Source organism: Rhagoletis zephyria, unplaced genomic scaffold, assembly GCF_001687245.7.
Source record: "Rhagoletis zephyria isolate East Lansing unplaced genomic scaffold, Rhagoletis_zephyria_1.1 Rzeph_scaffold_00533, whole genome shotgun sequence".
NCBI lineage: Eukaryota > Metazoa > Arthropoda > Insecta > Diptera > Tephritidae > Rhagoletis > Rhagoletis zephyria.
Genome location: NW_016157617.1, coordinates 52,874 through 75,345, shown reverse-complemented (window position 1 = coordinate 75,345; position 22,472 = coordinate 52,874). Strand labels below are relative to the sequence as shown.

The window sequence follows — 22,472 nt, the reverse complement described above, 5'->3', positions numbered from 1 at the left end:
CCGGGCCCACTAAAATTCTTACCGTGCGGGCTAGTGCGTGTTCTTGAAAGTTGATTTTGCACTCGTGCCGGGCCGGGCCTGAAAATTTAGACCCGTGCCCATCTCTACTCCAAACCATACCATGCTAAGTCTGCTGAAATACGAACTTAACTTTGGGTCGTAGATTACAGATCTGTATACCGTTTTTTTAGGATCAGGAAATTTTCTCAATGATATTTTCATTTTTATGAAAAAAAATTCAAACTCATAAGGAAAAAAAATCAAGCTACTTGCGATGAAAATTAATGGATAAATACACCAGTTTTGAATGGTTAAATGAAAATGTGCAATAATTGTGTGTATGATAGGCCCGGGAAATAATGTTACTCATACGCCACATCGTACCTGGCTGTACTCGTACATGGCGTATGAGTAACATTTTCCATGTTACAGCTTAAGCAATGCAAACTTGAAATTAAAATTTCTTTGGAAAATTACCTGATCTAGAAAAACGATATACACATCCGTAATCTACGACCCAAAATTAAGTCGACGTGTCTCGGCGTTTTAGCGTCCCTACAGTGTAATTGGAGAAATGTAAGTATGTTGAAACTTTGTAACTTTTGGTCATAGAAAAATCGATGTCAAGGTGATGCTCATAAAACGTGCGTGTCAAGACAACTGAAGCCACCTGGACATAATGTAGGTTTTCTTTGGATGCACCTTAGATGCTACCAAATATATATCTTTGAGTCGTCCGTCTGGTTACTTTTCCCCGTCCACTTGGGGAGCTTAATTTCAAGTAAGCGTCTGGTCGAGTGTGGTTGCCTTTGCTTGCCTTAGGTGCTCGTGTCACATCCAGAATGGAGGATTTTACGGTATGTTCCGCACCAGCCTGATCCAACCCTCTCGCAGTTCGTTTACCGTTCTGTACTGCCGAACGATGCACCATGGACTCTCTGGCAATGGGTCTTGCGAGATGCCTAGGCTTCTGCTCTTTGGCTGTCTCTGTGCGACAGATGACTTACTGCTCATGGATATTCGAAGTAAACGCTAGTGATACGCGGTAACACTAAGAAAAATTAAAAAGAAATTTTCAATGCTCTTCGTTTAAAAAACACATGAATTTAAAATTTCATTTTTACTCAGAAAACAAAGTATTAAGTAAAAAATATCCCTGAAAAGGTAAGTAGTACATGGTAAAAACCATGGGGCTATAAACAAGTGAAGTGATAAAACAGTTTTCCCGTTTTATGTTGTCATTCGGCTATCTTATACAAAACTTTAAAGGTAAATTTTCAATAAAAAACAATCTAAATCTTTTGTCTCGCTCGGTATAGTTCCATCATGGGTAAAACTAAAATTGAAAAAGTAATTTTGTCGGAAAATTTAAATGATGGAATTTTTTGCGAAGCATAATATCTTATACCAAATTGCTTATTAGTATTTTAAGAGGAAATATTTTTCTAGCAGATAATTATCAGCAAGAATCAGAATGGCAAAATTTCGCTTTTGTATTTTTATATTTTTTGTTTGTCATTCAATTGGTGTGTATTTCCTTTTTGTTCTGTTTTACTGGAAGAAATGTTGCAGCGAATATCTCGCGGCGGCATCGCTCCGACCGACGAAATTCGCACAGCGATTTGGTTCTGTTTATATTTTAACACGTGTTCGAGGAATTTTTTTCTTCTGGGGTATTATCAGAATCATTGTTGAGCAAATATAAACAATGCTTTGGTTGATACTAGTTTTCCATTAATTTTGTGAACTTGCTGTAGACTTGAATCAGCTAACCGTTTATTATTGGAAAAAAGTTTCAGTTTGACACAAATGAAAATTTACTCGATGGCTTTTGTGTTTACTTTCTTCTTTTATTTGCATATATTTAGCATAAAAAATACATACATATTTGCATACATATTTGCAATTTGTTCGCCGGGGGCCGCAAAAACGACTCGCCGGCGGGTCGCAAAAACGACTCGCCGGCAGGTCGCAAAAACGACTCCCCTGCAGCCCGCAATAACGATATACCAACGATGCTCAAAATTGCTAGAAAATTAAAAATAATTTTTTTAGTTTAAAATAGTTCAAATTAATTCAGTTGATTTTTTTCAAGGTATTTTAAATATACATAAATACTTAAATAGTATTTAAAAAGAAAAATAAGGAAAACATTCAGTCATAAAATACAAACAAAAATTTTAATATATTACTACACCCTGGGGCAAAAATATTGCCAAGTTTTAACAATTAATTTTTTTGTTACTTCATTTTAGTTATCTTTAAAATTAATTGAAATTGCAACTTCTTCGCAACTTTAACAACGAATTGCTTAAAAACTATAAGCCTCCGGAGGGGGTGGTTTTCAAATTCAGATTGTTGTTTTTACAATATTAACAATGGTCTTCATATAAAAAATTTTCGTACATTTCTTATAAAAATGTTGTTGCTAAAATTCAAAAACGGCTTAACCGATTTGAATGTTTTTTGTTTGTTCGTTACAATTTCCGGATGGTTTAAAACAAAAAAAAATTAGAGTATATAATTAATTGATGAGATAAAGGTATCAAAATATGTGTGCCGAAAATATTTTTGAGGAGGGTTGCCATCTATTTATTAAATTTAATTCAATTGAATTGGTACGATAAATTGAATATCATAATATGCGTACCAAACTGAAGAGGTCTCAGAAATCTTATTATCGAAAATATTCTTGAGCTGGGTTGCCACCTGTTTGAAAAATTTAAGAAAAATTAAATACTGCAAAATGGGTATTAAACTAAAGAGGTTTAAGAAAGCTTACTGCTGAAGATAGATAGATGAAGAAGAGGCGGGTTGCCACCTATTTCAAAAATTTAAAACAATTAAACTGATAACATGAACTTATGGCGTTTTCTTTTCTACAAAAAATGTTGCCTCCTCATTACCTTTTTCTTAGTGTTTGTACATACGTAAAGGGCACTAAGAAGGCAACATTTCTCGGTAAAATGTATTACAATACTTTGATTTACACGGTTAATGTTATATATAAAAATTAGCAAAGTTGTTTGTGTGATAAAAACACTATAAATATTGCAAAAAACTCACTGTTGACTTACTTTTGACATTCACGGTATGTAGTACAAAACCCCCAAAAACTAGATTTCCACTTCGTCGCCTGAATAAAATATTTTCGTAAGCGCCATTTTGACGATTTTAGCTGTACATATGTACATAGATGCAGTTACATATTGAAAATATGATCTTCTAATTTGTCTTATCAGTTTTTGGATATCTTCTTTAGTTTCCGAAATATTGACTAAAATTGTATCCATAATTTAGTACAAATTGAGTAAATAATGCAGTCTATATCGTAAGATATATTTTTATAATATTAACAAAGAACGTAATAGCCTTGTGGTCACTGGTTAAGTTAAGTGACATTTTAACCAGGTTTGCCTATTTTTCTTTTGTTTATTTAATGTTTATAATATTTTTATAAAATTCTGGCACATCACGTAACCAGCACCACATAAATCCACGTATCAAACTTCTTACAAAAATTATAAAAATTCAATAAACTTTAACAACTATACCCAAAAATTTTCAAGTTTTTTTTACAAATTTTTAGAAAAATTTCAGGTTGCAGCTTTGTAGCCCATTAAATTAGTAGTTTAAAATGCAAATTTCAAGACGCTAGAAAATCGCGTTGAATTTTAATAATTTTTTTGGTTGACGGTGTTGAGCATTTTCTCCCATATAAAGTACGATCGACATCTACTTTTTGATGGAGGAAAATGCTTGAATTTTCATATATTTTTTAAGAAGTTTGAAATTTGGATTTGTGTGCTGGATATGTGATGTGCCAGACTTTTATAAAAAAATTATAAACAATAAATAAACAAAAGAAAAATAGGCAAAACTGGTCAAAATGTCACTTAACTTAATCAGCTGACCACAAGTGTATGTATGTACATTAGACTGCATCACCAAAAAAAGTTGCGGTTTTCCCGCCGGGATTACAAAATTTATTATATTTTAAGATGTCCACCAAAATATTTCGGAAAAATATTAAGATTTAAGCGAGCTGGACCGATTTGAAAATACCTCCAAAAATTAAGTTTTTTATGAAAAAAATAATTTCTTAAAGAACTTTTTGAAAAAAATCCTCTCAGATGACAAATTAGATTAAGCTTAAAAAATCTGCATAAAAATATTTGAAAATATTTTCAACGGAATCGTAAGAATGAGATTTTTGATGTTGTTCTTTTACTTTTTTCAAAGATTGGTTTACGAAAAACTTGAATAACTGGCCCAAAAATGCTCTGATTTAGACTTATGGGATCTCAGTAGAAAGGTATTTTCACGCTGTTTTTAGTTCTGACCAAAAAAGCGTCATTCGTGTCCCATCTTGTTTTTTTCGAATACCAACACATCTTAATTCAACTTTGAATGACGTTCGTTCATCCTACCTTTCTCTTCCATCCTTTGAATGAGTTTATTAGCAAAGAAATAAAAAGGGTGAGAAAATACGTTTCCAATGACACCTCCTAAGTCTAAATCGGAAGAGTTTAGGTTCAGTTATTCAATTTTTTCATATACCAATCTTTGAAAAAAGTTAAAAAACAGCATCAAAAATCTCATCATTACGATTCCGTTCAACATTTTTTTTTATTTTTTTTTTAATATTTGTATGCAAATATTTTAAGCTTAAACCTTTTTGTCATTTGAGGGAATTTTTTCAAAAAAAAATGTTAAGAAACTATTTTTATTCATAAAAAGCGCAATTTTTGGAGGTATTTTCAAATCGGTCCAGCTCACTTAAATCTTAATATTTTTCCTAAATATTTTGGTGGACGTCTTAAAATATGAAAGATCATAAATTGAAATCAATAAAAAATAACAAGTATGAAAGTTTAAAGTATTTATACTCTACATAATTATACTAAACTAATCAAAATCTTTCAAATGTCGATATCCATTTTTTGATATCTCTTTCAGTTTCTGAGATATTGAGTAAAAAGTACAAATTAGTATCACATTGTGTCGTCTATCATACAAAGTGGCTGCGAAATTGTTGACAAATGTAGCATACGACAAAATTTTACTAAAGAAAAGCCTTCAACGCAAAAATAAATAATAAATAATAAACAATAAAAATAAAATAATTTAAGAATTTCTGGAAATATTCTCCGCGACTTTTGAGAAAATCTATCGCCGCGTTTCTTGCGAAATCGCCTTACAAACTTCCAAGGCGATTTCCCAAAACCGAAGGTAACAAACGACAATCTTTTATCCAGGCGACGACATACAAATGAATTCGAGCACACGGTATTTGGAAATGAGTAATTTTGACCTTTTACTGTCTGTCATTTAGCAATTATTAATTTGAAAATTGGTGAGTTTAACAATTAAATTGTTTACCTTTTGAATGTTATTAATATTTTTTTTTGCTCCTCGAGAAGAATTTGGGTAGAACTTATAAAAAAAACGTACGAAAAATTCCATCGTTTGCGATGTTTCCGGAGGATATATTATATTAAAAACAAAATAATATTGAATAATTTGTTTAAGGAATTTAAACATGTCTCCGTCGCCCAAAGTGTGTGACACTAAAGTTTTTTCAATAAATATATAGCAGTTGTATGTTTCTTTTTCGACATCGTTTTCTGAAAACAGACACAAATATAAAATTAATTCTAGCAATCAAATGACGGTATAGGCGTGGTAACTTACCTACAAAGGCAACAAAAGGAGTATTGGTAGGTACTTTTTCTACTATTGTGTCCAAATTGGCTCCAATCTAAAGATATCAATATTTTATTACTTCCGCACTTGGCTTTATAAAACAAAATTTACCTCGAAAATGGCGAACAAGTAGTTTGCATTTTCATTGAAATACTTAGCTATGCTTTTAATAATGTAGTTTGTTTGGTGTGCCTCTTTCAGTAAGTTATGTTTACCTTGTAGGTGTTCAAAGAATGCTGCAGTTTCTTCTCGATTTTTATTGAAATTCATATCAAAAAGATCTGGATCAGTGTTCATTAACTGCCCAAAATGTTGATTCAAGCATTCGGTGCTGAAAATATATGGCCAATCTCTTTTGATGCTTTCAATTGTGGGTGATGGGTCCATTTCATTAAAATTTGAGCGTTGTAATGGAAAGCAATCTTTCATATGTGATTTTATCAATTCCATTGACTGGAAGTCCGATTGCATTTTATACAAATTCATTAAATATTTTTTTTTTTTATTTAAGGTTGCAATGGTTTCAGGAGATATCAAATCCACTGGTTGCCAGTTACTACAAGTTGTTTTAAGAACGTTTGTTCGACGTCTTTTAGCTAAGGGAATATTTGGCGTTAGACTGCAGCTCTTGGGGTTCGGTGCACGATTTAAAAAATTGTTCCTGTTCCGCATTATGGTTAGCAAGGGGATTGTTGTAACTGAAATAATATTCCCTTCGCAATCTTTTTCCAGTAACGAAGCGGGAAACTTGGCAACGGCTTCCCGCGTCACTGATCGTAAAATACACATCGGTATGAATGAGGAATACATTCGCAATTCATCCACAATGCAATTAGCTAATGTGTTTAATCGTTTACCCAACTTTTGTTGGGTATTTAGCAAGTTCATTAAGTCCGATGGAACCTTATGCCATGGTATGCTGAAATTCTTAAAATGTTGTTTCGCTGGTTCACCGGTTTCCGAAGAAGATGAAAATGAGTCGCTGGTTGCAACCTTGGATGTAACATATGATTCAACGGCCGTATCCGCAGTCATAAGCAAAAACTGTTCTTGCTGTTGATTAGCATGTTTAGGTTGAATCACATCGTTGCCTAGAGAATAGAAAATTATACATATTGCCGCTATTATCTCTCACACTATCGAATGTGAAAATGGGTACTTTTCAGGAGAGCAAAAAAACTGTTATACAAAATGTTGTTGTCATTAGGAAAAAGTGTGGGATGCGACACTTTGTCAAAGGCAGTATTCTCTGCTTCTAAGAAGACTAGAAATTCGACGAGTTGCCAACTTACGCATCATTCTAAACGCATGGGCAAGGTACCGTAAATGAAAAAAAATGAAATAAAAAAAATACTTTTTAATATATCACGCTTTTATAAATGGCCTAAAAATTGGAAAATAATATTTCTCAGTCCCATAGAACTTGTTTTGATAACTTTTGATTTTGAAATTTTGGCAAAAGTGATTATAAACCATTTATGAGATTGAAAACGAAACACGTGGAGCGCATGCAATACAAAGCATTAGATTTAATTGACAATAGTCAAACTATATAAAATAGACCTAAAATTTCTACAGAGAAAGTACAAATTTGAGATCGATTTTAAGCGGTCGTTATTCATATATCCACATACATACATATATGTATTATCCTTCATATAAATTCAGGTCTATTACATGCGCCCCACGCTTTTTATTTTCAATCCCATAAATTGTTTATAATGACTTTTGCTAAAATTTCAAATTCAGAAGTTATCAAAGTTATATTAAAAAGTTTTATATTTATTTTATACTTCTTAGTCTTGTCTGTGCAATAGATACTAAAATAATTCAACTTGCAGTGAAAAGAGAACAGAAGACTATGCAAGCAAAAATGTGTACATTCATGCATATAGCAGGAATGAATTTCATTTAAAGCAATGGCGTGTCGTCCATTTCGGCTGTAGCGTATGTAGTGCATATTTTTAGACGCAATATTTAACTTCTTCTGGCGGGGCGACATCTAGAGTCTTCTAATTGTATGTCTTTGATATGCTATCTTCAGCGAAGTTAATATCTAGACTAGGTTGATATTTAGAATTTGCCATAAATACCTTTGCTATATTTATAGTAGAAATGGTGGTCTAGACACACAACATTGCAAGTTGATACAAGCGTTGTAATAATTTTTGCGCATTCGATAGTTTGACATGGTAACGACGATATGTTATCTCATTAGATGTAAAAAATATGTATGTATGTATGTAGTTGATTAATTTTAACTGTACATACATATACGTACTTAGTATTTCAATTGACCTTTGCGTGCACCATTCTTCATCAGCTAGCATCATCAATGTGGCTTTTTCATTCAAATAATATTTCAGGACATCATCACCGCAGATTTCGGTGCCATCGCATTCAAGAACGATCTTATTACCTCGTATGCCATAATTTGAAGCTAAAAATAAAAGATTTTATACGTTAGCATGAGCACGACATTAGGTCGGTTAAATTTTTATTGACTAGGCGCTAGAGCATAGGAGGATTCTACGTGGAATTCTTAGCAAATTTGCGGAAGAAACCATGAGTCTAAAATGAATTTGGAGTTTCCCAAATTGCGAAAGTAGCTTTCGTAGAAAATGGAAAATTTTTCTCTGTTGCGCCATCTGATGGACATTTTAAGAAATTTTAGCATTTTTTCAAACAAAATTTGAGAGCTCTTTTTACTACACTACAGAAAAATGCTAAGACAACTATTTTCGCAATTTGGCAAACTCCATATTAATTTTAGACCCATGGTTTCTTCGCCAAAATTGCTTAGAATTACAAGTAGAGTCCTTCTCTGCAATACGCGTATAATCGAAAGAATCTCCATTACAAATTGACCCGCCTTAACACGACATATTTTAATTAATGTTTTTTTTTTTTTTGCAAGGTACATACCAGCGGTTATTATGGCATCTGTCGTTCCTTCCGACATAAATGTTTTCTTCACAGTTCGATCTGCGCTCCACACCTTGCAGATGTATTGCTCCATTTTGCCCTTCCAAAGTTATATGAGGTATATATATATATATGTAGAGGAATGTGTTTATTTTAACAATGTAAGTGCAATATTTTTTTATGTTTCAATAAATGTGAAAATATTGGAATAAAATGGGGCACATTCATAGTCGAAATAAAGTAGACTCCAAAGTTAGTAGCAGCTTTTTGACAGATATTGTATTGAAAATTATGTTAACAAGCAGCTACAAACTTAAGAATCCACTTTATTTTGACTATGAATATGCCCGAATATTTCTGATTTGTATACAATATATGAACTGGATCTTTAAGTAAAGTATTCTCGAGATGAACAACTTCAAACGATATTTTCGTTTCAAAGCTTTCATACAGAAGTGAACCATAAAATATCGCACTTTAATAACATAGTGATACAAACGTAAACAAAAAAAAAAATCATGTGTGTGCAGTGCACACCCGGTAGAAGTGAAACCTTCATAAAATTTAACTACGAGAATGAGTTGAATGCGTTTATTTGTTGTAATCATATATGTAATACTTCTATATTGGCAGTACATTGAAAGTACATCCGCCAACATTAGAGTGCAGATATATAATGATAGAACGAGAAAACCAACCAGCCAATGTACCCAGAATGACGTTTGAAAAGAATAAAAAATCAGGAGCGGTGCAGTAACCGTTAATATTTTACAAAATTAAGTTTTAATTAAAGCAAAAAAAAAAATTTGTGTGGAACTTTTGAGCAAAAACGTAAGGAAAAAGAAATCGTAATGCACGCGTCGGTATGTTGTACTATTTACTAAAAAATGAGCCGTATCAGCAGACGCTACATGCTGGCTAAGGTGCTGGAAAGGAAGGCACGGATCCTCTCAGTATATCTTCTAATAGTGGTTACGGTGATCGCCTCAAGTGTAACTTATACATCTCTTGCTGCTTATTCAAATCCACCGGTTACCACAAAGTTCGCCGCAATCACGTTCAGGGAAAAATTTTAGGTTATTTTAGCTTTCTATTTTTTTAATATTTTTAATTTAAACCGCTCGTGGAGTGACTTGAAAGTTGTTTGTTTGTAATAGTTCACAAATATATACCCAGTAGCGAAAATGGTCACCGGTGACATCGTCACTAATAAGGATTTAGTGATATCGTCGCGCTTGCTGTGAATCCTAAGCGACATATAGCGGGCAATGACAGTGGTGACAATGTCATGCAGGTGTAGTCCTATCAAAGACTTATAACCAGGGAACGGATTTTTAGGACCTAAAAACCTATAAAAAAGGCAAAATAAAATAACGAGATAGGCTGGAAAAGGTAAAATAAAATAGCGAAAAAGGCAGGAAAAGGCACTAGGTATTGCAAAAAAAGCAAAATAAGGCACTAAAAAAAGACAGAAATAACGAAAAACAATCAAAAAAAACATTTATTTTTATTTTATATTACAAGTAAAAAGAAAAAAACTATGAATTAGTTTCATTATATGAAAAATTTGTACTTTGAATCTTTGACTATTTTATCCTTTCGAGTTTCTAACTCATAAAACTTTAATCTGTATAGTTGTAGTAACATTGAACCACAAGATGAATTTTGAAGTTTTCTGGCAGTATTTTCATTAGATTTTCGCGGTGAAAAGTACAAGTGGAGCCCAATTTAAATATGGATCGTTTGAAACGTTCATATTATCAGGAATAATGGCGTTTTCCTCGCCCTTTACAATTTTATCCACACCCCTTATTGTCTCCAAGCCTACGTTAGCTGAGAAAACGGCTTTGAATTTTTCCAACACCAATTTGGCAAGAGGTCCCTGCGCTTCTATAAGCCGCATGGACATGTGTATATTTTTTAATCTTAAAAAAAAAATTGTAAATGATGCTATACTTTTCTAAAGGTAGAAAAGGCAAATATCTTAAAAAAGGCAAAAAAAGGCAACATCAAATGTGTATATATGGAATCAGGGAAAGCTAAATCGTGGACATTCTTAATCGAATATACTCTATCCCTTTAGCAGAAAAAAAGGCAAAGGCAAAAAATAAAATCCCCGTTCCCTGCTTATTACAGACAATTTCTTGCAGCGGTCACTTATAAAGAGTCCATTGCAAGATATTGTCGCTCGAATGCCATTAATGATCACTGCATGACCAAGTCATGCAGATGACATCAACGACGAAATTACCATTTATATGAAAAAGTCATGAACGACTTCCATACAAACGGAGCCCAAAGTCATTTAAGACGTAACTTTTCCGTACAAGACTCTTAGGTGACTAATGCATGACATTCCCTACGGGGCATTTATACTAACACAAGCACACATTTATTTGATAGGCTGTCTCCCTTTGATTGCGGAATAAAAATACATTGTGAAGATACGTTACTATCAATATGGAAGTATTACATATCGCTAGCTTAGAAAGAAAAGTTGCTAAGTCCCATTTTAAAAATTTTACAGGAGAGGAAAAAATCTTTCTATAGCCATTTTCTTTAACTATTTCGCAAGACTTTGAATCAAACATTTTGCGCGTTTAAAGCAAAGCAAAACTCCATAAGAATCAGAAGGATTCGATATTTATTAAAAGATGTCGTATTATTTTGGCCTTATCGGATTTGTGGTGCTTCTTTTGGACTTAGCAAATTTTCCTTTTATTGCTTATGAAGAGGAAAAAATAAAACAAGTACCTTTATAATTTTCGAAACGATGCGTATTCAATTTCTCTAGCCTCCTATATCAAAATATGAGTTTTCATAAAAAGTGGACTTAGCAAATTTTCACTCTAAGCTAGCGATATATGGTTGTAATATTGGTGCGAAATTGATAAATTTTTATAATTTTTCGTTTTAAATTTTTTAATTTTTCATTTTATTATTAGTTAGGCACATGTTCAAATTTCTATAAAAGAGACGAGTGGCTTATGTGAAATATATGCTTTAGTTGAGATGTGATCAATATATCTTTGAAATAGAGCATGATACAAATATTTAAATTCTTCTTTTTAGCCGCCATTGCTCCCATTTGACGTAAACTGTGCTTTTGTCATTTTCTTTTGAAATCGAGCTACCATATTCTTTGACAAAAGTAAAAAAGTGATTGATTACCTACTTCAAAAAATATAATTATTTAAAAGAAATTAAAGCTTTTAGCGATAGTGAGTATAAAACGGAAGGTAATTCTAACATTACATTGTATTCACATAAAATATGCATTTACTGTTGTTAATTTTTTTATTGCTTTTTAGTAAGATGAGCTGCATATTTAGGAGCTGCAAAAATAACAGAATAAATTGCGAAAAAAGTAACATACAGTTTTTTCGACTCCCGGCGGTACCACATATGCGGGAAAATCCGCGTGCATGGTAACTGCAAATGCGTTACCAAAAGTATCGTTTGTTTGTTCCGAGCACTTTTCCGCGAAAGATTTCAACCGGAGGAACGGATGCGCCCAATTAGAGCGATACGCGATACCAGTAGGAGTAGAGTGAGTATGCTTCCTTAGAATCCGAAATAAAGCAACATCCTACTTAGTTTCTTAAAGGACCAACTGCATATAATATATCATGTAAGAGATAATGCTACATTTTTGGTGTGCCTTACATTTATAGCAATTTAAATCAATACGCAGCTCTTTTAATACGAACAATCTTGTAAATATATTTACCTCGTGTGTTACAACTTACTTTTTAATAAAAGAAAAATTCCTTAAAAATATTAAAATTTCCAAAATAATTATATGATTAGGTGGCAGTGCTACTTCAACAATTTACGAAAAGTAGAAACGTCAGTAAGCACAGTTTATGTCAAAAAAATTAAAAGTGAAACTACCGAGGCTCGTGGCCTTTTGGCTGCTCTCGGGATAGCCACGGCTTCCCTACTTGTTTGCGGACGTTCTTCCTCCGACTCACTGGCGATGCAGCTTTCTTCGGCTCCAAAACTTCTGGAATGATTAATGCCCTCCACAGCCGCGAAAATTCCACAAGTTCTGGCAACACAGCCGCTTCAGTAGGTTAATTTGGACGTGGGTCCGTAATACATCCTGCCGGTACGAAGCGAGCTGCAGCAGCGGTGAGAGCCCTGCGGAACTTACGTTCACCAAGGTGGACGTCGGTTGGTGTGGGGAGAGCAGCAAAGGTGTTTTTAGTAAATTCCGCGAAGCCTTTTCAATCAGCTTTAGAAAAGTTGATATAGGTCCGGTGTTCCGCGGAAGCAAAGTCGGTTGGTTTATCAATCGAGATGACTATGGGCAGATGGTCTGATGCTAAAGTCAGCATAGGTCGCCATGATATGCTGTTTATCAGACCAGCGCAGACTATTGTTGTCTGGCAAGCTGCAGGAGCTGCCCATAATCCTGGTGGGTGCGTCGTCGTTCATTGTGCAGAATGTCGAATCGTCTATCTGCTCAGCCAAGTCAGTTCCCCTACGATCGTTTGACAGGTTTGAGTGCCAAAGATCGTGGTGCGCAAACAAGTCANTTCAACAATTTACGAAAAGTAGAAACGTCAGTAAGCACAGTTTATGTCAAAAAAATTAAAAGTGAAACTACCGAGGCTCGTGGCCTTTTGGCTGCTCTCGGGATAGCCACGGCTTCCCTACTTGTTTGCGGACGTTCTTCCTCCGACTCACTGGCGATGCAGCTTTCTTCGGCTCCAAAACTTCTGGAATGATTAATGCCCTCCACAGCCGCGAAAATTCCACAAGTTCTGGCAACACAGCCGCTTCAGTAGGTTAATTTGGACGTGGGTCCGTAATACATCCTGCCGGTACGAAGCGAGCTGCAGCAGCGGTGAGAGCCCTGCGGAACTTACGTTCACCAAGGTGGACGTCGGTTGGTGTGGGGAGAGCAGCAAAGGTGTTTTTAGTAAATTCCGCGAAGCCTTTTCAATCAGCTTTAGAAAAGTTGATATAGGTCCGGTGTTCCGCGGAAGCAAAGTCGGTTGGTTTATCAATCGAGATGACTATGGGCAGATGGTCTGATGCTAAAGTCAGCATAGGTCGCCATGATATGCTGTTTATCAGACCAGCGCAGACTATTGTTGTCTGGCAAGCTGCAGGAGCTGCCCATAATCCTGGTGGGTGCGTCGTCGTTCATTGTGCAGAATGTCGAATCGTCTATCTGCTCAGCCAAGTCAGTTCCCCTACGATCGTTTGACAGGTTTGAGTGCCAAAGATCGTGGTGCGCAAACAAGTCACCTACTACCATACGGTTTTCACCTCTGAGGAGCGCACATATGTCAGGGTGATATCCTGCCGGGCAGCAGGTGACAGGGGGTATATATACGAGCTCAACATCGCCCGACTGGATAGCAATGCCCTTACATTCTAGGGTAGTATCCCTGCGGTCGATGTCTGCTTCGATGAGACGACACTGCACGGTGTGGTGCGTGATGAATGCTAGGCCACCACCATTATCTCGCTCGCGATCTAGACGGTGCACGTTGTACCCGGCGCAATTCAACAATGTTGAATTGCTGTGCAACTTCGTCTCTTGGACCGCAGCTATCAATATGCCATGCCTTCCTATGAAGACGGTTATCTCCTCGATCTTGCTCTGAAGCCCGTTACAGTTAAATTGAAGGAGCTTCATGTGGTTCGGGAGACGTGTGGTGATGCGAGATGTGGGGGATGTGTGTGGTCGTGACGCCGTTGGCTGTGTGCGCTGCTGAGGTGGTTGCCGCCCTGTGGTGGTGGCGGGAGGAGTGGCAGTTGAGATCTGCGACCGAGCAGCGCAACACTGGCCCTCGAAGTTCCTCGTCCAATCTCGCGTGTTGCGCAGACCTGAGCATGCCCTAAAGTGGGACCAGCCAAGGCAGGTGTTGCACTTGACTGATGTCACATTACGGGATATCCTGGTCTGACATACCGTGCAGATTGTAGGAGGAACTAAGAGTTGTTGGCGGCGGCGTGCGGGTAGTGGTGCGGTTGTGTGTTCTGTGGTCTGTCGTGGTTGTGATATGGTCTATTGTGTCGGTTAAGTTGTTGTGCTGTGGTTGTTGTTGTTTTTGTAGCGGCTACTAAGACCCGTTCGGGGCGGTTCATCCATCAACGTTGTCGTCAATTTCAGCTAGGGGGAGGCCCAGGAAGTGTGAGACTTCCACAGGGGCGGTCCATAGGGACAGGGGCATTAGCTGAGTAGGGTTCTCAGGGCATGTGAAGAGGTGCCGGGAGTCATGCGGCGACTTTCCACAAACATGTCGTTGTACACTAAACTCAACCCATCATTACTGACATTACATCTAAATACTTACGATAATTTCTTCCTTTATTGAATAATCAGATTTATCTTCGAGCCCAATATCCGATTTGTGTATTTCCAATACTTCAACAGCTTCCTCCTAAAAATATGTTAATATTAATCCTTTTGTAATTAAAATATGTACATAGCTCGTATGCGATTTCTTTAACTAACCTCTACCTTTGAATGCGATACAGTCTCATTACGGAAACTTTGCTGCAATTCTTGAGGAATACCTTCAACTCTTTGCTTAATTTCAGGATACAGGAATTCGATCGAATGGTCCTCGTATATATGATCTATAAATTTGTCTAATTGAAGAAACGTAAATTCACAAAACCCACAATTCAGAAAAAATTCTTTCTTTTCTATCGGCATCAACGCTTCTATTTCCCCGCATTTTTTTATATGACAATTGTTTATGCCAATTTTCAGAGCCATTGCTAATGAAAACAATTGCTTAATTTATATTATGAAAAAATACGATGTAAACAAATTGTTTATAGTAGAAATGGCGTTTTTAAATCGAGTATAGATTAATCGAGACTTCCGATTTAATTTTTCGTCGATTTTTTAGTACTGATTCGATCCGAGAATCGATGGAAAAATTCGAGAATCGACATTCGATTTTTAATCAATTATGAGATTTGTATGCGTTGCGTTCCAGATGCTTCACGATATTCACGAACACCCCTATTCTGCAACTCTTTCGTTTTCGGATTTTGCTACGAATCGTAGAAATAGTATGCTGCAATCCGAATCGTATTTAAAGAGTGTAAAAATCGGTTATACGTATAACTTATACGTATACAAGCGAGAGCGTAACGATGACGACGCGACATCATGAAAATTACCCAATGGGAAAAAGAGTAATGCGATACATGCGTGATAAATAATGTAATGCACTTCCTTTGGGTTTAAGATTCTATTACTGATTAACATGTAATCAGCATTCTAATGTATCCTCCCAAAAAAATTCATATTAAATTGCATAAATTCTCCGAATACTAGGTGATGCAAAATTAAATCTCCCACTTTTCTTAGGACATCGCCCTGGGGAAAAATGCATTTTCGAACGTGAAAGCGGCGGTTTTACTGATTATTTTTTCGACTACCATACATTACTTTTTCCCATTGCAGAATTAGGCACACTACCTCTTGCTCACTTTTAGCTCACGCTTGTTTGTGGTAGTGCCCCTCCCTGATATTTACCAATTAGTTTTTTTAAGCAACAACCATTTACAATTTACAACTTCTCTTTTAAAATTCTCTGAAACCAGTCCCTGCTACCTGTAGCTCGTTTCTGTAACTCTTCTCTACCGATTATTTCTCTACTGGTAGAGAATATACGTCATTCTCTACTACTCATTAGCAGTAGAGAACAAGGCGGCGAATTCATATATGAATTTGCCTTGGTAGAGAATTGTTACAGAAACGTGCTACTGTACTCACTTTTTTCTATTTCGTTTACATCCTCATTTTATGTGCCTACACTCACCGACGTAAACGTACGTTAACGTGTCAGCTGACACGATCAAATTTATCAGAACGCCATGTACATGAAAACTCACCATCGCGAACGTGCGACGGTTACGCGGGATGCGTACTGCTTAATTCTCTTTCTATCAACAGTAAATTTTATTTGATTTGTGATCGTTTTATTAATATTTGTTCCTTTAAAAGGCTGCGTGGTAAATAGCAGTAAAAAAGAGCGAAATAAATACAGTGGGGCAGGCAACATAGTAAACATTTAAAAACACAATAACTTTTGGGTAGTAAAAGCGATGTATAAAAACAGTAAATTGACGATATCATACAAATTAAATATGGTTTTATTTGACTTGAAAAAAGTTTCTTTTGATTTGAAAATGGGTTTATTTGACTTGAAAAAGGTTTCATTTGTATTGTGAAGGTTTCATTTGATTTAAAAATGGTTTCAGTTGATTTGAAAAAGGTTTACTTTGGGTTGAAAAAGGTTTCATTTGACCGGAAAATGCTATATATAAAAATATGCATATCAAATAAAAGGCCTATCAGTTACCTTTCCAACCACATCCACATTTTCAAAATCGGTGCAATGACTTTCTAAATATAGCTTTTAAAATTATTGAATGTTCCACCTTAACCCCTCTCTAGCTCCGCCCCTATTAATTTCCAGCAAAAATGGTTTACACCTTTCAAATCAGTAGAAAGGAGTGGACCACGCCCAATTTTAATTTATGTTTTATCTCAACGGTCGCTATACTGCACTTATGGCAGAGAGTGCAATTTATACTAGGTTCACATATAAGTAGATTATCCTCATTTCCGAGCTTAACATCCTAATCTGTAATTATAACAAGAGATGAGATTCGCCATATAAAATTCGTCCCTTGTTAATCTGTAATTATAAAATAATCTCAGATTTAACCGATAACTTTTCGTTGTCCATCCTAGTTTTATCGATTGTTTTTGCGAAAGAGAGGAGAAATGCCAAATGTAAAAATAAACAAAAATGTACGCTAGCAAGTAAAAGAGGTTTGTAAATGTATTTTTAATAAAATGTTAAGTTAAAATATATTTATATTGCTTATTATAGCAGAAAAACGTGATCACGGTGGCACAGAGAAGAAACATAAATTTTCCTTGAGATGTGAGAATAACAAGCACAACAAATTTGACGGCTAATAATCTGAGATTTGCCTATGTAAACGGGGTGATTAAAAAACGAGCTTTGATTGAAATAATATTGATATGTGAACATAGTTTTAGGCTTTCTGCACATTGGTCTCCAATCATAGTTGCTTCATCGTCACAATCATGATGCAACGATTACATGACGACTATACTTTCGCACACTCGGTTGTGATATTTCAATTCATTTGGCGTCTAAAAATTCACTTCGAGCAAGTATTTTCTGTTTTTCTGCTGATATTTTCGCGAAATATTTACAGAAACCTGCAATTTTTTAAATATAGACTGTGCTGCAACAATTCTAGACATAATTTTTCAGTAATATGTCTTGTTTTCTTTTCCTGAAATGTGTTTTGTGCATGCTTACAGAGACTTTTTTAAATTTCGTCATATTTTATAGTTAAAACGTTCAAATTTACTGAATTTTAATGCAATTATCTACTTTTTAATAATTTCCACAGGTTTTATGCAAAAAATACTAATTTTTATGCAATTTTAATGCAAAAATTAACTTTTTCACTAGTTTTTCAGCATAAAATGTAATGCGAGCGCAACGATTAACAAACGACAGTGCCGTACTTATGCGTTTCTGCTTCTTCTACGATTTGCCGATAACTAGTCGATAACGACAAGTGTGCAAATCTCCTTTGAGATGCATGTGCGGCTCAAAATTTCAGGGCGAAACAATAACGCCACGATGATTGGACGACAAGTGTGCAGATAGCCTTACTCCCACAAAAGTTGTTTGACTTACAGTTTTGTTTGGCACCTGGAACACTTTCCTGAAAAAAACTGCAAATCGTGTATAACGTGAGCACCTGCACGCAACTATAAATTTCCAGAACAACGTTGAATCGCCTCGAAAATCGTCTCGTGTAAAGGCAGCATTATTAAACGTCGTCATATAAAAAAATCGATTTTGTTGGAAAGTCGATGTCGACTTTGCCAGCCTTCTACAAATGAAAGATTTTTTTTAAATCCATTTGTTATTTGTGATCAATGGTTATTTTAATGTAATAATTTTCCTCATTACCAATGGCTCTTGAAATTGACAGAAATAACTGTGCTTTTAAAAAATGCGGAGAAATATCGACTTTTTTGCCAGCAGGGAAGAAAGAATTTTTTCTGAATTGTGGGTTTTGTGAGCTTACATTTCTTGAGTTAAACAACTTGATTGAGCATATATTCGAGGATCATTCTGTGGAATTCCTGGAAACAGAATTAAAGGAAGACGTTGAGGATATTTCGCTGGGTTTTCAGGAAGGTTACAGCAGTGAAACTGATTCGCATTCAAAGGTACAGGATAGTTACGGATTACACATCCCACTGGGAATATAGGTAAGCCATGTTTTCTTCAGTTTTTAGTACCAGAATTTTCATCATGACCAATGTCATCTACTAGTAAAGCACAAAATGAACACCTACGACGACGCATTACGTTCCCACGACAGTCTGGTCTGCGTAACCGGAACGACCCAGATTTATATCTGGCCAAGGACTGTCACTCCAGCAACACTCCCCAAAAAGTCTTTGGGGAATTTGTATGCTGCTACAACAACAACAACGACGCATTACGTTGTCAGTTGCAAAATAACTTGCCGCCGAAGGACCGCCGGGTAAAGTGTAAGGGTCAAAAGATAGGGAGCGGCGAGCAATGCGTCGATTTCAAACGCATATGTTTCAATGTTTCACCGTGCAGTATCGTCTTATTGAAGCAGACATCGACCGCAGGGATACCATCCTAGAATGTCAGGGTATTGATATCCGGACAGGAGATGTTCAGCTCGAAATATTTAACGTATACATACCCCATGTCACTAGCTGTTCGGCAGGATATCACTCTGAAATAGGTGCGCTACTCAGAGGTGAAAACCGTATCGTAGTTGGTGACTTTAACGCGCACCACGATCTTTGGCACTCAAGCCTCTAAAATGATCGTAGGGGAATACATTCGACATTCTGCACAATAAACGACGACGCACCCACCAGGATTATGGGCAGCTGCTGCAGCTCGCCAGATCTAACAATTGTCAGCGCTGGTCTGATAAACAGCAAATCATGGCGACCTATGCTGACTCTAGCATCAGACCATCTGCCCATAGTCATCTCGATTGATAAACCTGCCGACTTTGCTTCCGTGGATCACCGGACTAATGTCAACTTTTCAAAGCTGACTGGAAAGGCTTCACGGATGTTACTGAGGGCGCCTTCACTGCACTGCCCATACCAACCGACGTTCATGTAGGTGAACGTAAGTTCCGCAGGGTTGTCAACGTTGCTGCAGCTCGCTTCATCCCAGCAGGATGTATTAAGGATCCACGTCCGAACTTTCCTGCTGAAGCGACTGTTCTAGCCGATTAGCGCGACAACCTTCGTCAGGCAGATCACAGAAATCCCCGTATCAGGGATCTCAATTCGGAGATTCGGCAACTTGTGAACGTACATAAGCGGAAGAAATGGGAAGAGCATTTGAAGACCTGCAACTTCGCCTCTGGTGTGAGCACGCTTTGGTCAACCTTGAGGTCGTTGTCCAACCCTAAGCGATTTTGGCTGAGTTCAGCAAAGCACGCCAGTCGTTTCTCCTCTGTGCCGACTGACGCCAATTGGAAACGCCAGGTGAAGCCAAGTCCTCCACCTGATCTTTCCATCGCAGTGGGGGCCTCCCTCTTAATCTGCTACCACCTGCGGGTTCCGAGTTGAATACTTTCAGAGCGTCGGCTATTGCAGCAGGCTAAACTCTTACCTAAGTAGAATCAACGAGGATGTGCCCAACCAATGCCCGGCATGTGGAGAGTCGCCACATGACTCCCGGCACCTCTTCACATGCCTTGAGAACCCCACTCAGCTGACGCCCCTATCCCCTGTGAAAGTCGCACACTTCCTGGGCCTCCCCCTAGCTGAAGTTGACGACAACGTTGATGGATGAACCGACCCGGACGGGGCTTAGTAGCCGCTACAACAACAACAACAACAACCATTTTGGTACTAAAAACTGAAAGCAAACTTGGCTTACCTCGTAAGGTGCTATTTTCCCAGTGGTGTGCGAGCTATTTGGATTACAAAAGGTTTTATATATGTATGTGTATTTATAGGATGCCGATGTTGATGGACATATGTTAACAGGTTTTGAAACTGTTGAAGTATTGGAAACACACAAATCAGATACTGAACTCGAAGATAAGTCTGATTATTCGATAAAGGAAGAAATTATAGTAAGTATGTGGGATAGATAGTAACGTAGCCATTAACGAACATTGCGAGTATGCATGAAAACTTTCACCCTCTCGACACGGCGACATGAGTGTGCTTTAGCAAAACTATCACGAATTTTCTAATAAAACTACCAGGATGTGAAGAAACACAAATAGTCACTCTTTTTTCTTTTGTTACACTGCGCAACAATTTCAGGGTCATTTTCCTGGGGGCGGAATGATTCCAACTCTGGATAAAAGACCAAGATCCATATAGTGAAACCTCAAAATCGTTTTCCATTCTTTTCTAATTTTTTTTTGCTATGGCCATTTTAAATTTGCAATATTTTGCCTAAGTGTCTTTAAATTAGAATAAACTGTAAGAAGAGTCCAAATACATATCGGAGAGAAATGTGTTGTTTCGCGACATATAGTAAACTTTTACGAGGAGTAATTTTGTAGAATATTTTAACCCGTTATTCCCCTCACATAAGGGTCGTTTTTGCCCCCTGTTTAGATAGTCCGAATAAAATGTCAATTTGTAGGTCGCTAGAGGGTGAAAATCTTGTAGGAAATTATTTGCCGTAAAATTTCACTAGGGGTCTCAGACAAAATCTTTGTACAGAGAATCTGTAAGTCCACAGAAGATAAAAATATGTCCCAACTTTTTATGCTTTATTTTATATTTCGTTTTTATATGTAACTCTTGCTCTTTTCGGGCCTGATGGTTCGGGAAGTATAAAATCAGCATCGGAATCATCGTTGTGATCAGAATCTGAGTAACATGATGTCCAGTTTATTTAATTTGAAAAAAAATGGCAAAAAATCGGATGGGATATTTACGAATTCATTAAAATTTCTCTACGATTCAGAATACTCTAAAAAATGGTTTGCAGGGTTGTTGTTTTAATTAAAATAAGTTAAAATATTTTTGTGTAACAAGTATTTACTACCTCATTTTAAATGGGAGAACCACTTGATGATAGCGCTCGCCGTGCACATCAGACCCAGTGCAAAAGCTGTTAATATCTGACTTAAACGCTGCCATTTTACTTTTTCCATAAAATTATTATGTTCTATCCAAAGATTATTTACACGTAGGTTACTTGTTTAAACAATTGGAGCTAGAGTAACATACATATGGTCGGTGATACTGCAAAACGTTCTATGTCGCTTATTACCTCTGGTGGTTAATTGATCTGTTATCTGTATCTGATCGCTTCTGGCAACCGTTCATCTTCATCTGCCAAAGGTAGACAGTTTTGTCATTCGTTTATTAGGTTGTACTAACATACATATACAGTTTTGCAGTATCACCGACGATATATGAACATTATACCTATATAAAATAAAGCAATTAATACGTTCTATAGAAACTGGCGAACATAAAAATTGCACCAAGAGCTATTCGTTAGAAAAACAGAAGTACTAACAACAACAATAGCGAAAGTGAGAGTGCTTGCTGAAGATCTGACAAAATAAACTGACAATTTTCGACGTGTGTCAAGTTAGCACTACACTTTTCGAAATTGGAAAAGTTAACTACGGCATTAATTGTAGTGTTTTTGTTGTAAATTTGTTGTGGAAAGAAAAAATTTGTAGCTCTCGTTTTTTAAGAAAAAATGGTATGTAGTGCTAACTTGACACCATACACCTAGTCGATAGAATTGAGATAT

At 36.3% G+C, this 22,472-nt stretch overlaps 2 protein-coding genes across 6 annotated transcripts in view; one reads left to right on the top strand and one right to left on the bottom strand.

Moving 5' to 3' along the window:
* Window positions 1-456: 456 nt before the first annotated feature.
* LOC108360183 (uncharacterized) lies at window positions 457-15,644 on the bottom strand. Of its 2 annotated transcripts, XM_017612369.1 has the most exons (8): window positions 15,107-15,644; window positions 14,946-15,032; window positions 8,632-8,731; window positions 7,988-8,146; window positions 5,818-6,797; window positions 5,695-5,761; window positions 5,383-5,627; window positions 457-1,051 (listed from the first exon to the last, which is right to left on the bottom strand). In XM_017612369.1, the coding sequence occupies exons 1-8, from the start codon at window positions 15,371-15,373 to the stop codon at window positions 1,004-1,006; spliced, it is 1,953 nt and encodes a 650-aa protein (XP_017467858.1). In that variant the 5' UTR covers window positions 15,374-15,644; the 3' UTR covers window positions 457-1,003. The 2 variants fall into 2 exon arrangements, with proteins under 2 accessions (XP_017467858.1, XP_017467857.1); XM_017612368.1 differs by lacking the exon at window positions 457-1,051 and having other exon boundaries at window positions 4,804-5,627; window positions 15,107-15,643.
* A 2,459-nt stretch (window positions 15,645-18,103) lies between these two features.
* The window catches only part of LOC108360181 (zinc finger protein 287-like), a 46,550-nt gene continuing 42,181 nt past the window's right edge, over window positions 18,104-22,472 (top strand). The window contains exons 1-2 of one of the 4 annotated variants that reach the window (XM_017612365.1): window positions 18,104-18,901; window positions 20,698-20,817. In XM_017612365.1, the coding sequence (XP_017467854.1) occupies window positions 18,641-18,901; window positions 20,698-20,817 (381 nt within the window). In that variant the 5' untranslated portion in view covers window positions 18,104-18,640. The remainder of the gene's footprint in view (window positions 18,902-20,697; window positions 20,818-22,472) is intronic. The other 3 variants (XM_017612364.1, XM_017612366.1, XM_017612367.1) reach the window with 3 other exon arrangements.

What these genes read in the sequence shown, in the direction of transcription:
- LOC108360183 (XM_017612368.1), bottom strand. Translation starts at nt 15,373, where the DNA reads ATGGCTCTGAAAATTGGCATAAACAATTGTCATATAAAAAAATGCGGG. An exon ending in AAGGTCAATTGAAATACTAA is followed by an intron (nt 6,798 to 7,987) that starts GTACGTATATGT and finishes TCTATTCTCTAG; the next exon opens with GCAACGATGTGATTCAACCT. An exon ending in TCCTTTTGTTGCCTTTGTAG is followed by an intron (nt 5,628 to 5,694) that starts GTAAGTTACCAC and finishes GTCTGTTTTCAG; the next exon opens with AAAACGATGTCGAAAAAGAA.